General features: G+C 47.2%; 1 protein-coding gene across 4 annotated transcripts in view; it reads left to right on the top strand.

The window, feature by feature from the left end:
* The window catches only part of prkd1 (protein kinase D1), a 148,298-nt gene that overhangs the window by 47,618 nt on the left and 84,125 nt on the right, over nt 1-16,555 (top strand). For all 4 annotated transcript variants that reach the window (XM_078406421.1, XM_078406420.1, XM_078406419.1 and 1 more), the window contains one exon: nt 13,436-13,574. In XM_078406421.1, the coding sequence (XP_078262547.1) occupies nt 13,436-13,574 (139 nt within the window). Of the gene's footprint in view, nt 1-13,435; nt 13,575-16,555 lie in introns of those variants that run through there.

The raw sequence follows: 16,555 nt of genomic DNA, 5'->3' as shown, positions 1-16,555 counted from the left end.
CTCTGTACACATGACAGTAAACTCAAGCTCAAATAAGAAGCATGGTGGCGCAGCAGTAGAGTTGCTGCCTTACAGCTCTTGCAGTGCCGGAGACCCGGGTTCGATCCTGATTCTGGGTGCTGTCTGTACGGAGTGCGTACGTTCTCCCCGAGACAGCGTGGGTTTTCCCTGAGTTCTTCGGTTTCCTCCCACACTCCACAGACGTACAGGTGTGTAGGTTAATTGGCTTGTATAAGTGTAAAATTATCCCTAGCGTGCGTAGGGTAGCGTTAATGTGCGGGGATCGCTGGTCGGTGCGGGCTCGGTGGGCCGAAGGGCCTGTTTCCACGCTGGATCTCTAAAACTAAAACTAAAAGGCAGAAAGGATAATGAAAAACTTTAAAGAAAAAGAGCAAAGCAATTGCTATTTGGGTTCACTGGTGAGATCTGTTTTCCACATCACCGATTCATGTTTTGTTTAGTGAAGCAAATGTAGGACCAAGGTAACAACAGCTGCCTGCCTATCTGGGCACATTTTCAGATGTGAAAGTAGTTGCTACTAATGTACAGTGGATGCAAATTAAAACAAAGTTAAATCGACCATGAACATTTACAATTACTGTGGATCTGTTTTTGACAAGTTAGACACCTACAGATTTTGAGGGAAGGATGAACCATTGAAGTACATTTAAAGCTGTGTGTAACCAAGGAACAGTGAAATTATTTTACTTTTTTGCACACAGTTCAGTAAATTATTACTTTGCATAAGCACAATCCCAGATTAAGTAAAAAATGTATAGAAATAGTCCACAAGAGTCGCCAGGTTTTGGCGGCATTTTCAAAGTCCCAGCTGCAGCCCCCCCCCCCCCCACCTGGATCATCCAGTGAACCACTGTCCCACCCACCTGGATCATCCAGTGAACCACTGTCCCACCCACCTGGATCATCCAGTGAACCACTGTCCCACCAACCTGGATCATCCAGTGAACCACTGTCCCACCCACCTGGATCATCCAGTGAACCACTGTCCCTCCCACCTGGATCATCCAGTGAACCACTGTCCCATCCACCTGGATCATCCAGTGAACCACTGTCCCACCCACCTGGATCATCCAGTGAACCACTGTCCCACCCACCTGGATCATCCAGTGAACCACTGTTCCATCCACCTGGATCATCCAGTGAACCACTGTCCCACCCACCCGGATCATCCAGTGAACCACTGTCCCTCTCCTCACTCGGCCACCATTCAGCCTTTGTGCCCCGGGGGTGCCTCCCGCAGCCGACCTTGCGGGCGTGCAAGATAAGACCCCTTACATTTATCTTGTACGGTCAGTATTGGCATCATTTATGTTCGTGGGACAAGGGAAGACAGTACGTTTAAGAAAGATAGTCACAAAATGCTGTCATAACTCAGCGGGTCAGGCAGCATCTCTGGAAGAAAGGAATAGGTGACATTTCAGGTCGTGACCCCTTTTCAGTCTGAGAGTCAGGGGAGAGGGAAGCTGGAGGTGTGAAATGGTACAGAACGAAGTAGAACTGGCAAATCAAAGATGACCAAGGAGCCTACAATGGTCCATTGTTGGCTGTGGTAGTAAGTAAGGGATCCGGACAGTGAAACAAACAGGTCAACTAGGGTGGGGGACAGAGAGAGAGGGAATACAAGGGTTACTTGAAGTTAGAAAATTCAATATTCACACCATTGGATTGTAAGCTGACCAAGTGAAATATAAGTTGCTATTCCTCAAATTTGCGTGTGGCCAAACTCTGACAGTGGAGGAGGCCCAAGACAGAGAGGTCAGTGTGGGAATGGGAAGGGAAGTTAAAATGTTTGGCAACCGAGAGAAAGACTCTGGTGATAATGAACATCTGAAACGATGAAGCACGTGAGATTCCCCATTGAGTGTGATGGCCTCTGGTGACTGTGTGCAGGCAAACACCAGATTTTGCTGTCAGGGCGTCACATTGGCGCAGCGTAGAGTTTCTGCGTTACAGCGCCAGGGACCTGGGTTTGATCCCAACTACTCGTGCTGTCCGTATGGAGTTTGTGCGTTCTTCCTGTGACCTGCGTGGGTGTTCTCCGGGATCTCCGGTTTCCTTCCATGCTCCAAAGATGCACAGGGTTGTAGGTTATTTGGCTTGGTATAATTGTAAATTTTCCCTAGTGTGCAGGATAGTGTTAATGTGTGGGATTCATTGGTCGGTGCGCACTCGGTGGGCTGAAGGGCCTGTTTCCGCACTGTATCTCTAAACTAAACTAAACTAAACTTTCTTGTGGTCATGATGGCTCGGAATGCTCCCAGTCCAGCTGCAAACTCCTTGTGATCATGGCCACTGTACTCTGATGCTCTTTGGCTGAAACATGCTTTGTTCATTCATTCATTCACCACAAGTATTTCCAGCTCTTTTATTATTTTATATAGGTGATGTTTTGGGTCTAGAAAATGGGTCGACGGTTCAATGGCACTTCATTGTCACATGTATCGAGGTAGAGTGAAATTCATTTTTGTATACAGTTCAGTACCTGTACCACTATACATAAGCACTTAGATACCTGTTAGATAAGCATCCCAGAACAATCCAGGTCAGGATAGAGTGGATGCGGAGAGGGTTTTTCCACTAGTCTAGAAGAGTCTAGAGAGTCTAGAACCAGAGGGCACATCCTCAGAATAAAGGATTTATCTTTGGAGGAGAGATGAGCAGGAATTTCTTTAGTCATAACATAACATAACATAACAACACTTTATTGTCACTCGGCACAACACCGAGCGAAATTTCAGCAGTCACACAAAACACAGCAAAAAAGAAAACACAGGACACCCGACCCCAACACAAACATCCATCACAGTGACTCCAAACACCCCCTCACTGTGATGGAGGCAACAAAACTTCCCCTCTCTTCCCCCCGCACCCACGGACAGGCAGCTCGACCCCTACCGAGGCAAACGACAGGCACAGCCCCCGCAAGGGGATGGAAGGCCCCCCGGCCGAGCCGCCCCGGGCACCGAAACGTCCCGCGGCCACACCGGGCGATGTTAAGTCCAGCGGCCGAGCCGCACCGGGCACTGAAACGTCCCGCGGCCGAGCCGCGCTGGCGATGTTAAGTCCAGCGGCCAAGCCGCACCGGGCACTGAAACGTCCCGCGGCCACACCGGGCGATGTTAAATCCAGCGGCCAAGCCGCACCGGGCACTGAAACGTCCCGCGGCCGAGCCGCACCGGGCACTGAAACGTCCCGCGGCCGAGCCGCACCGGGCACTGAAACGTCCCGCGGCCGTACCGGGCGATGTTAAGTCCAGCGGCCGAGCCGCACCGGGCGCTGAAACGTCCCGCGGCCGAGCCACACCGGGCATTGAACGTCCCGCGGCCGAGCCGCGCTGGCGATGTTAAGTCCAGCGGCCAAGCCGCGCCGGGCACTGAAACGCCCCGCGGCCGCACCGGGCGATGTTAAGTCCAGCGGCCTAGCACCGGGCACTGAAACGTCCCGCGGCCGAGCCGCGCTGGCGATGTTAAGTCCAGCGGCCAAGCCGCACCGGGCACTGAAACGTCTCGCGGCCACACCGGGCGATGTTAAATCCAGCGGCCAAGCCGCACCGGGCACTGAAACGTCCCGCGGCCGAGCCGCACCGGGCACTGAAACGTCCCGCGGCCGAGCCGCACCGGGCACTGAAACGTCCCGCGGCCGCACCGGGCGATGTTAAGTCCAGCGGCCGAGCCGCACCGGGCGCTGAAACGTCCCACGGCCGAGCCACACCAGGCATTGAACGTCCCGCGGCCGAGCCGCGCTGGCGATGTTAAGTCCAGCGGCCAAGCCGCGCCGGGCACTGAAACGTCCCGCGGCCGCACCGGGCGATGTTAAGTCCAGCGGCCGAGCCGCACCGGGCACTGAAACGTCCCGCGGCCGAGCCGCGCCGGTGATGTTAAGGCCCGCAGCCGAGCCGCGCCGGGCGATGGTAGGCCCCGTGGGCGAGCTGCGCCCCGGGGAAGAGACCTAATAAAAGAAAGGTTTCCCCCCACCCCACACCCCCACCACACATACACAGCCAAAAACAGAAACAAAAACCATCCCAACACCGACACAAACAAAAAAAAAGAAAAAAAGACAACAGACTGCCAGAGAGCCGCAGCCGTTAGGCGCAGCCAACTCCTCCCATGGGTGGTATATCAGTAGAATTCATTGCCATAAAGGACTGTGGCTTCTGTTAATGGATATTTTAAAGGTGAAGATTGATAGATTCTTGATTAGTAAGGGTGTCAAGGGTTACGGGAAGAAGGCAAGAGAATGGGGTTGAGAGGGAAAGATAGATCAGCCATGTTTGAGTAGACTTGATTGGCAGAATGGCCTAATTCTGCTCCTACAACCTATGAACTTGTGAACTTATACAGTACAAGTGTACAGTTGTAGTACACTGAGAGAATATACAGAGTTTCCAGACTTGGCACCATTTTCAAGTCCCAGTTGTTGTTAAGTGCTCCACCACTGATCATACTTATTGAAATAATGCGTCGGAAGGAACTGAAGATGCTTGTTTACACCAAAGATAGACACAAAATGCTGGAGTAACTCATTGGGTCAGGCAGCATCCCTGGAGAAAAGGAATAGGTGATGTTTTGGGTCTAGAGCCTTCTTCAGACTGAAAGTCAGGGGAGAGGGGAACTAGAGGAATGAAAAGGTTCAGAGCTGGCACTGATGACCCAGGAAAGGCAGAGCCCACAATGGCCCATTGTTGGCAGTGGAAGAGATGATAAAGAAGATACGAACAGTGAAACTAGCAGGACAACTAGGGTGGGGGAGGGATGGAGAAAGAGGGAATGCAAGGGTTGAAATCATACCTGCTTTTTTTCCATTTCTGCATTAAAATGCATCACCAGTATTCTGCAGTTGTTGCACATTGCAGGTTCTGCCTCTACCATAATCCCATGTTTTGGTGGGCAATTGTTGGACACCCACTAACAAAATATCTCCACTGATGTTTCTTGAGCTTTCCAAAGGTGCTGTCTTTGAACTGACAAATACATTACTGTTCCTCACCTTTATAATGGAATCTTTGTCCAGTGGGAGAATAAAAGAGGAAGAGGCTTGGACTTTATTGCCTTCCATCACAGTGAGGAACATGAGGAATCCCATGTGGGGAATCCGCTGTGGTGGATGTTTATGCTAACTTTTATGTAGTTGTGGTGTCTTGTTGCTTTTTTTTAGTGTGGCTGTATGGTAATTCGAATTTCATTGCACCTTAATTGGTACATGTGACAATAAACTGACCATTGAACCGTGAAACCTTGCCGCTACCTTCACTCTTTGTTTTACCTTCTCAAGTGCCTTGTGAACTTGAATATTAAATTCCAAATCCTCCTCCTCCTCTTTGAGCCAGGCCTTTGCTATTGCTATTGCTATTCTTTTTTCTCCAGAGAGGTAGCCTGACCCCCTGAGTTACTCCAGCACTTTGTGTCTGTCTTCCTTGTGATTTGGGCAGTTTGCGACACCCTGAAACCAGATTTCTTCATTCCGAAAAAACATAATGACAATCTACTGAAAGCGATACAAATTAAAGGCATTAAGCGATATGAAACAAACATCATAGCTGCTTGTAATTTAGCTGGCACTGAAGCGATGGAAGGAAAAGATTTAATTACAGGCTTTGCAACTCTCGTGGAGACTTGTCATTGACTGGCAGGATGGTGGCTGATGTTCCTTTCACTGGTGAGAACACCAGGATCAGGGCTGTGAAGTGGGAGCTTCACTCCCTCGCACTTGCAGATAATCCGCTCTCCCTTTCGCCGAGAATGCTGCTAGTTCCTTTCCACTAAGTACTCGTGATTCATGGCCAACTTTTTCCATCCCCGTTGTGCATTGATCCAGGATACGGGCAGCACAGTGGCAGATTTGCTGCCTCTCAGCGCCAGGGACCCGTGTTTGATCATGACCACGGGCGCTGTCTGTACACAGTTTGTACTTTCTCCCTGTGATCACGTGGGTTTTCTCCGGGTGCTCTGGTTTCCTCCCACACTCCAAAGATGTGCAGGTTTGTAGATTAATTGGCATTGGTAAGATTGCAAATTGTCCCTAGTATATAGGACAGTGCGAGTGTTACGGGTGATCGCTGGTCAGCGTGAACTCGGTGGGTCGAAGGGCCTGTTTCCACCGTGTATCTCTAAATATCAAGGCTAAAAGTCAAAATCTATTCATTTAACACTGCAGCCTTGGCATGTGTAAGAAAGAACTGCAAATGCTGGTTTAAATCGAAGGTAGACACAAAAAACTGCAGTAATTCAGCGGGACAGGCAGCATCTCTGGAGAGAAGGAATCGCTGACGTTTCGGGTTGAGACCCTTCTTCAGACTGATGTCAAGGGAGTAGCTGGGACAAAGATAGAATGTAGTTAGAGACAGTAAGACTGGTGGGAGAACTGGGAAAGGGAAGGGGATAGAGAGGGAAAGCAAGGGCTATTTGATGTTAGAGAAGTCAATGTTCATACCGATGTTCACAACTACCCAAGCGAAATATGAAGTGCTATTTCTCCAATTTGTGCTGGGCCTCACTCTGATAATGGAGGAGGCCCAGGGCAGAAAGGTCAGATTGAGAATGGGAGGGTGAGTTGAAGTGCTGAGCAACCAGGAGATCAGGTAGGTTAAGGCGGACTGAACGGAGGTGTTCAGTGAAACGATCGCCAAGCCTGCGCTTGGTCTCGCCAATGTAGAGAAGTTAACACCTGGAACAGCAGATACAGTAGATGAGGTTGGAGGAGGTGCACCTGGAAAGCCTCACCTGGAAAGACTGTTTGGATCATTGGATGGAGTCGAGGGGAGAGGTAAAGGGACAGGTGTTACATCTCCTGCGGTTTAAGGGGAAAGTACCTGGGGAGGGGGTGGTTTGGGTGGGAAGGGACGAGTTGACCAGGGAATTTCGGAGGGAACGGTCTCTGCGGAAAGCAAAAAGGGGTGGAGATGGGAAGATGTGGCCAATAGTGGGATCACGTTGGAGGTGGCGAAAATGTTGGAGGATTATATGCTGTATGCGATGGCTGATGGGGTGGAAGGTAGGACATTGTTATGAATGGGAGGAGGGGGAGCAAGAGAGGAGCTACGGGATATTGAGGAGACCCCAGTGAGAGCCTCATCTATAATGGAAGAGGGGAACCCCCGTTTCCAAAAGAATGAGGACATCTCCGATGCCCTGGTATGGAAAATCTCATCCTGGGCGCAGATGCGGTGTAGATGGAGGAATTGGGAGTAGGGGATAGAGTCTTTACAAGAAGCAGGTTGGGAAGAAGTGTAGTCTAGATAGCTGTGGGAGTCAGTGGGTTTATAGTAGATGTTGGTCAATAGTCTGTTTCATGTGATAGAGACGGTGAGATCTAGAAATGGTAGGGAGATGTCAGGGATGGTCCAAGTGAATTTGAGTGCAGGATGGAAATTGGTGGTGAAGTTGATGAAGTCAATGAGTTTTGCATGAGTGCAGGAGGTAGCACCAATGCAGTCGTCAATGTAGCGGAGGTAGAGTTCGGGGATAGGGCCAGTATATGCCTGGAACAGGGATTGTTCGACGTACCTGACATAGAGGCAGGCATAGCTAAGGCCCATGTGAGTGCCCATAGCTACGCCTTGGATTTGGAGGAAATGGGAGGAGTCGAAGGAGAAGTTGTTGAGGGTAAGGCCCAGCTCTGCTAGGTGGAGGAGAATATTGGTAGACGGAAATTGCTTTGGTATGTGTACTGATTTTGACTTGCAAAATAGTCTGCCCATATTTTTGAGTGTTCCAATGCTAGTTATCAGTTTGAAGAGCTTTTACTTGCCTCTTATTAATTCATTTATTGGGAAAGAGCACAATCATAAGACATAGGAACAGACATAGACCACACGGCCGGCCCATCAAGTCTGCTCCGCCGTTTGATTGTGGTTGATCTATTTTTCCCTCTCAACCCCATTCTCCTGCCTTCTCCCCATAACCTTTGATGCCCATACTAATCAAGAATCTATCTCTGCGTGAACAAAACTATGCTGACTTTGGCATATTTTATTATGTGCTTCCAAATGTCTCAAAACCTCACCCTTAATAATAGATTCTAAAATATAACCAACCACAATCAGTCTAACTGCCTTAAAGATTCAATGTGGGAGGAAACCGGAGCACCTGGAGAAACCCCACACGGTCACAGGCAGCATGTACAAACTCTGTACAAACAGTACCCTGTGGCTCTAATAGGTGGCAAGGTTAAAATGTAAGCCAGTGCCCCATTAATAATGCGGCACAATGGTTCAACTGGTAGAGCTACTGCCTCACAGCGCCAGAGACCCGTGTTGATCCTGGCCTTGGTGGCTGTCTGTACGGAGTTTGTACGCTCTCCCTGTAGATGCTGGTTAATACACAAAAGGACACAAAGTGCTGGAGTAACTCAGCATCTCTGGAGAACATCTGAAGAAGGGTCCCGACCCAAAACATCACCTGTCCGTGTTCTCTAGGGTCGATGTCTGACCCGCTGAGTTACTTCACCACTTTGTGTCCTATTCCAGCACTTTGTGTCCTTTTTATTTAAAAAAATTGCTCGGGTTGAATGGTGCTGTGCTCGTGGGAAAGTGAACCTTCCCATATTTTATTCAACAATTCAATGATACTTTAGGTCCAGTGAAATTCTTTGTTTTTGCGTACAATCCACAAAGTACACAAAGAGTCTTCACCTGGCGCGGGCAAAGTTGCAACATACTCATTAGAGTCATGTTGGTCCATTTTTGTTCTTGCCATCTCCCACCCCCTCCCCTCCTTCACCGCAGGGTCCCCCTTTGTTCTCGGCACCCTCCCCCTCCCCCACCATCGGGTCCCCCTTTGTTCCCAACACCCCTCCGCCCCCACCGCCGGCCTGTACTCGCTGGAGTTTAGAAGAATGAGGGGGGAACTCATTGAAACATACAGAATAGTGAAAGGCTTGGATAGAGTGGATGTGGACAGGATGATTCTGCTGGTGGGAGAGTCTAGGACTAGAGGTCACAGCCGCAGAATTAAAGGATGTTCTTTGAGGAAGGTGATGAGGAGGAATTTCTTTAGTCAGAGGGTGGTGAATCTGTGAAATTCTTTGCCACAGAAGGCCGTGGAGGTCAAGTCAGTGGATATTTTTAAGGTAGAGATAGATTCTTGATTAGTACAGGTGTCAGAAGTTATGGGGAGATGGCAGGAGAATGGGGTAAGGAGGGAGATAGATCAGCCATGATTGAATGTAGAAAGTAGACTTGATGGGCTGAATGCCCTAATTCTATTCCTATCACTCATGACCTTATGACCACCTTTGTTCTCGGCGGTTCAACGGCCTCTCCATTGTCCATTCTCGCCCCGGCCACTTCTCTCCCTCATGTGGTTTGTCCTTCTCCTCAGTTGCTGCTAACAAAGACACATGGCTCGGAAAACAGTGTTTCAATCAGAAAAGTGCCTTGGGTATTGCTGTCATGACAACTGTGCTATTACACTTCATTTGCCATCATGGTGACCTTGATACTCCCTTTATTATTTCAATGTCTTACGCTTATTGGAACTGTAAAGCAACAGTTATGTTAAGTACGGGAAGAGATTCTTCCTTCTAAAATATATAAGGAATAGCAGTAATCCGCAATTGATTTATTCAAAAGAATCAGGTGGCAAATTATAAATTGAATCAGTAATAAATTGACTACTAACAGATAACAGATAATGGCACATTAGGTTCTGAAAGCGCGAGAGGTTTCTGTTGATTTCTAATGATATGACCTGCGTGGGTTTTCTCCGAGATCTTCGGTTTCCTCCCACACTCCAAAGACGTACAGGTATGTAGGTTAATTGGCTGGGTAAATGTAAAAAATTGTCCCTAGTGGGTGTAGGATAGTGTTAATGTGCGGGGATCGCTAGGCGGCACGGACTTGGTGGGCCGAAAAGGCCTGTTTCCGGCTGTATATATATGATATGATATGATATGATAATCACAGTAGGAAGATTACACGCATAGATTTCACATTTAATGAGCAGAATAAGTTTTAAAGTTATTGTGAAGTATAGGTCCACCACTGATATTCTGGCAACTTGTGGTCCAGCACCTCCTTTAATTCGGCCAAAATTATGAGAGCACTTGAAATCACCCCCGGAAGTCCCCCTGAAAATGTGGCGCCTAGGCCAGGTGAGGCAGCCGATATTGACCTCATCGGAAATTCCAAGTGGAATACTAGAAATTTTGGTAAGGTAATCTCAACCCATTTGGCATGTATAACTCACCTCTGCATGTTGGCTTTTCCTAAAAGTTCCACCAAATTTGGGAGCTATTACATTGTTCAAGCTCCCTTGCATAATCACAGGTGGAATGTTTGAGAAATTTATTTTCAAATTTTAATATGTAGGAAGCTCGACAAGAGAAGGGACAATTCCAGACTTAATTGTAGGGAATGAAGCTAGGTTGGTGGGTGAGCATTGCTGGGAGTCCATTTTGGTAGTGATAATCCCAATTTAGTTTAGTTTAGTTTAGAGATACAGCGTGGAAACAGGCCCTTCGGCCCACCGAGTCTGCACCGACCAGTGATCCCCGCACATTAACACTATCCTACACACATTCGGGCCAATTTTCATTTATACCACTCCAATTAACCTACATACCTGTACGTCTTTGGAGTGTGGGAGGAAACCGAAGATCTCGGAGAAAGCTACGGGGAGAACTTACAAACTCCGTACAGACAGCACCCGTAGTCGGCCCTTTGGCACTGCAGGCACTGTAAGGCAGCAACTTTACCACTGCGCACTGTGCCGGTGATTAGATTCTGCACCACCGTGCCGGTATTAGATTTTGCAGAGAACAGGAGCAGAAGTTCTCTATTTGGGGGAAGGTCATTCTGAAGAAGGGTTCTGACCCGAAACGTTAGGGATGCGTGTCCTCCACAGATGCTGCCCGACCTGCTGAGTTGCTTAAGATTCCAGCATCTGCAGCTCCTTGTCTCCCCTCAGGCCAATTTTTCTTTCTCTGAGATATGATTTACCAAAAATGGACAGGAAACATTTAATTGCAGATAAATCTGTGCCAGATCATTGTCATCTGTTGCTTTTGTGGCCATAAATGTAACCATTGAAGTTTGACTGCTGGAATGACAACATTTGCTTTTGCAATCAGTGGTGAAGATCGTGAGCAGCTTGCCATCGACTTCCAAAAACTGTGCTCATGAACACGCCTGCGAGATGTTAGATTTTCTTCAGACTGATTGTAGGGGAGATTGAGGGGAAGGGGAAGAAAGCTGCAAGAGAGGAGAGGAGGGACAAAGCGTGGCAGGAAATGGGTCTGAAGAAGGGTCCTGACCCCAAATGTCACCTATCCATGTTCTCCAGAGATGGTGCCTGACCCTTTGAGTTACTCCAGCACTTAGAGTCAAATCATATAGCATGGAAACAGGCCCTTCTGCTCAACGTGCCCACGTCAGCCAACATGTCCAATCTACACTAGTCCCACCTGCCCGTGTTTGGCCCCTAAACCTGTCTAAATGTTTCTTACTTGTTGCGATAGTATCTGCCTCACTACCTCCTCCGGCAGCTTTGTTTTGTGTTTTTTTTGTAAACCAGTTCCTTGTTTCTACAAAGTGTATCCTGGGCTGTTTGTTAAAGTAAGGGACAAAATGGTAGAGACTCCAGCCATCTTCCTCTAGTCGTCTGTAATCACCGAGATGATGACAGAGTTTGGGTGAACTGCCAAATTGGTACCATTATTTTAAGAGGATACATTTAATTGTTGTAAGTGGTTGAGTCTAATATCAATGGTTATATGGTTGTTGGAAAAATGTCATGGGGCCATTATAAATTATCATTCAGAAAGTCAGAGTTTAACAAGGATAATTGTGATCGAAGGAAAGATTGCATCTGATTAACAATTGAATGTTTGAGGTTGGCTTTTGGGGGTACCCCGGGGAACAAAGGTGGACGGCGAGGAGAGGGACATCGGTGTGCAGTCCTACCTCCAATAGAAGGTGATGGCTGGAGGCCCTGCAGCAGCCTGGGGCTTGCTTGGATCAGGCACCGCTCATAAGAACTACAGCGTGGACCGGACTTTGAAAATGTCGCTAAAATATAGCACCTCTTGCATGCGGGATCAGTGGACTATTTTGGTACAATTTGCTAATTGGGCATGTGCAATAAGTGTTTGTAAGAAATGAATTTCACTGTGCGTTTGCACTTCGCACATGTGACAATAAAAGCACAATTGAAGCATTGCTACAGACTGCTCATTTTTACCACTCAACAGCAGACTGACTGTTGTGCAGGTTTAAAAGCCGCTTCTGCCCAATGCAATTGAGCGTACTCTACAAGGCTTGGATGCAGCATAATTGAGGCATATGGAAGGCAGATTATCAGTAATAGGTCAATGTTAGCTTTTATTCCCCTGGCATGAGACAAATGGTTCAGCAGGTCACGGCTGCAGGCAAGTCAACGTGAAATGCTGGATGAAAATAAATCCATGCTTCAAGCTGTAGCATTTAATTTAGTACAGTGTTGCAGACTGATTATAAATGGATGAATGAATACTTCATATTATCTGTTTATGTCGAGCCTCAGAGCCACCATTTCACATGCAGCTCTGTGAAGTAGATTTTGTACAATGACTAATCTCCAGAACAGTGTGAAATCCTATTTTTAAGGAACTACTCTTGACAGTCACAAACGGGAGTACGTGGCTTGGTTTTGTATTGCTGGTGTCATACTTGAGAGGCTTGTTTCAAACTGATCCTTGCTCTTGCAAGCAAAATCTAAAGTTATAGCATTCTGCACACAGGGTGGCACACAGTGGCGCAGCGGTAGAGTTGCTGCCTTACAGTGCCAGAGACCCGGGTTCGATCCTGACAACGGCTGCTGAATATATGGAGATAGTGCATTCACCCTGTGACTGCGTGGGTTTTCTCTGGGTGCTCTGGATTTCTTCCACAATCGAAAGACATGCGGTTAATTGGCTTCTTGTAAATTGTAGGTTAATTGGCTTCCTGTAAATTGTCCCTAGTGTGTAGGATAGTGCTAGTTTATGGGGTAATCGCTAGTCGGCGAGGTGTTAGTAGGCCGAGGACCTGTTTCCAGGCTGTATCTCTAAAGTCAAAAGAGTACAAATGAATTGGCCGAAAAAAACCTCTGGCTTTTAACATACTCCGATGCCATTGTATTCAGTCTTCATTAACTGTTGAACTAATTAGATTACAATTACAGCAAAGGAATTGAGTTTAATTTAGAGATAGAGATACAGCATGGAAATGGGGACCTTCCGCCCACCGAGAGTCCATGTCATTCAACGATCACCATTCACACTAGTTCTCTGTGAACCCATCTTCACAGCTTCTAGGGGGAATTTGCAGAGGTCAATTGCCCTACAAATCTGCATGTCTTTGGAATGTTGCTAAGTTTCAAGCATTGCCTATTTTGTGCCGATGTAATATTCTTTCGCACTTAGTTTTTACTAAAACTTTTAATTTCTTTAATTTCAGTTTCCTGAATGTGGGTTCTATGGGATGTATGATAAGATCCTCTTGTTCCGGCATGAACCTAACTCGGAGAACATCCTACAGCTGGTGAAGGCTGCCACTGATATTCAGGAAGGAGATTTGATTGAAGTTGTCCTCTCAGGTAATCTATGTTGTGGCTTTCACTTGCCTTTGCTTGGAGTCTGATTTGGCAATATAATTTGATTTCAGTTTCATCAAAAGATTCATGATCTTTTCTATCCAGAGGGTAGTGAGTGCCTGGAACACACTGTCAGGGTTGGTGGTTGAGGCCGATACAATAGTAACGTAGCTGGGGGCGGCCGATGGTTCTCCTCCCAGATATTAGTCTTTTGGAATACGGCCATCCTCCATGCGGTGGACATGGCCCAGCCACCGCAGCCTGCTCTGCCTGAGTAGAGTGTACATACTCAGAAGGCCAGCGCAAGGCAGAATCTCGGCGTTGGACACTCTGTCTTGCCAGGATATACCCAGGATCTGGCGGATGCTTCTAAGGTGGAAGGTGTTGAGTCTTCTCTCCAGTCAGGCAGGACATGCGCGGGCAACTTTTCTATACAGAGGGTGGTGGGTGCCTGGAACACGCTGTCAGGGTTGGTGGTTGAGGCCGATACAATGGTGGCATTTATGAAGCTTTTGGATAGGCACATGGATACACAGGGAATGGAGGGATAGAGATTGTGCACAGGTGGATACTAGATGATCTTGGCATCATGTTCACCACAGATATTGTGGGCCGAAGTAGACCAGTTGTCGTGTTGTACTGTTCTATGTTTAGCTCATGGACTGGAATTACATTGGAAATTTTCTTTACTTTTGAGTGGCGAATGCAGATTTGTAAACTAGGCCTTGAATCTTTATACACATAGGTACTTTCATTAGCCTGCTTTTCGCTGAACACCTTCGCTCAGTCCGCCTGAACCTACCTGATCTCCCAGTTGCTAAAGACTTTATTTCTCCTTCCCATTCCCACATAGACCTTTCTGAACCCGGTCTCCTCCATTGTCAGAGTGAGGCTAAATGCAAATGGCGGGAACACATCTCTTATTTCGCTTGGGCAGCTTACAGCCCAGTGGTATGAAGTTTGATTTCTCTAACTTCATGTAACCCCGACATTCCCTCTCTCTCTATCCCTCCCCCAACAAAGTCGCACCAGCTTCTCATTTTCACCCAACAGCCAACAATGGCCTGTTTCCTTTATCGTCGTTACTTTTTTTGCATATCTTTCATTCATTGTTCTTTATCTCTCTACATCATCGTCTATATCTCTCGTTTCCCTTATCCCTAACTAGTCTGAAGAAGGGTCTCGACCCGAAACATCACCCATTTCTTTTCTCCAGAGATGCTGCCAGTCCCGCTGAGTAACCCCAGCTTTTTGTGTCTATTTTCATATCAACATTTATCAACTAAAGTGAATGGGTGATCGATGGTCGGCATGGACCATTGACTTCAATGTGGACTTCAAGCAGTTCGACTGCATCCTTGAATCTTAAGCAGGCTGAGAAACTTGAATATAGGGTGGGAAGTGGAGGAGAAAAAGCATCTTCCAGATTCCAACATCAGCAGATTACGGAACTGTGCTTTCAACACAAAGTTCAGTCATTCAATTCATTTCTAAGAGAAGTGACATTGTATTGTTGGATAAATGTTCGTCCTTACAATTCGGTGACTGTAGGGCAGAGATGTAAACCCTGTGTAAAACATGTGGTGCTTGCACTCTTACTCAGTAGGAATGACCAAAACTATGTTTTTAAATTAGCATTTGACCAGTGAACACCACTACTAATTATTCACCATATCGGCACAGTGGCACAGCTGTAGATCTGCTGCCTTACAGCCTAGGGACCCGGGTTTGATCCTGACTACCGGTTCTGTCTGTGTGGAGTTTGCATGTTCTCCCTGTGACCGTGTGGATTTCCCCGGATGCTCCGGTTCCCTCCCACATTCTGAAAGACATGTGGGTTTGTAGGTCAATTGGCCTCTGTATATTGTCCTTGGTGTGCAGGGAGTGGATGAAAACGTGGGATAACAAAAGTGGGATAACTAGTGTGAATGGGTAATCGTTGGTCGTCGTGGACTGAGTGGGCCCAAGGGACTATTTCCGTGCCGTGTCTCTAAACTAAACTAAACTAAACAATCAGCAGGGCACATTAACTCAGGACACGTGGTCATAAGTAATGCCTGCCCCGTACATTAATGCAGGGAAAGTAACGAGTATTTCAATATTTCAGTTATTATTCTGTATAAAATTTGTTTTGGCATTACCCAGAGAACATCATTGCCACAAAAAAAAACGAGGAGAGAGGGCAAACGATCAGGAATTCATGTCTGGAGCCCAGGCTTGACCCAAACATGGACATAAGAGCTGAGATTTAGACTTGACAAGAACTGTTGAGGACAGCATAGAGCATTTTACAGAGTGTGATATCATGGTGCTCCAATAAAACTGAAGGAAACAAATATCAAAGGAAAACATTCCAATGAGTGAAGTCATGCTTTGTACAAGGGATGATTGAGATTGTCTGAGGTCATTCCTTTCAGTTCCAGGACTCTTGCAGGACTTCCTCAGAGCGCTCTCCTAGGCCCCACCAAGTCAAGCTGTTTCATTAACAACCTTCACATCATATTTTTAGAGTTTTAAAGATACAGCGTGGAAACAGGCCCATTGACCCACCGAGTTCTAGTGGCCAGAGATCCTAGGGTGACAGAGGAACTGGAGGAAATCCACATTAGGCAGGAAAAAGTTTTGGGTAGACTGATGGGACTCAAGGCTGATAAATCCCCAGGGCCTGATGGTCTGCATCCCAGGGTGCTTAAGGAGGTGGCTCTAGAAATTGTGGACGCATTAGTGATTATTTTCCAATGTTCTATAGATTCCGGGTCAGTTCCTGTGGATTGGAGGGTAGCTAATGTTATCCCACTTTTTAAGAAAGGAGGGAGAGAGAAAACGGGAAATTATAGACCAGTTAGTCTGACATCAGTGGTGGGGAAGATGCTGGAGTCAATTATAAAAGACGAAATTGCGGAGCATTTGGATCGCAGTAACAGGATCATTCCGAGTCAGCATGGATTTACGAAGGGGAAATCGTGCTTGACTAATCTACTGGA

The sequence above is a fragment of the Rhinoraja longicauda genome, chromosome 10 (assembly GCF_053455715.1).
Source record: "Rhinoraja longicauda isolate Sanriku21f chromosome 10, sRhiLon1.1, whole genome shotgun sequence".
Classification (NCBI taxonomy): domain Eukaryota; kingdom Metazoa; phylum Chordata; class Chondrichthyes; order Rajiformes; family Arhynchobatidae; genus Rhinoraja; species Rhinoraja longicauda.
The sequence above is the reverse complement of the archived record's forward strand: the minus strand, read 5'-3'. Positions and strand labels throughout refer to the sequence as shown.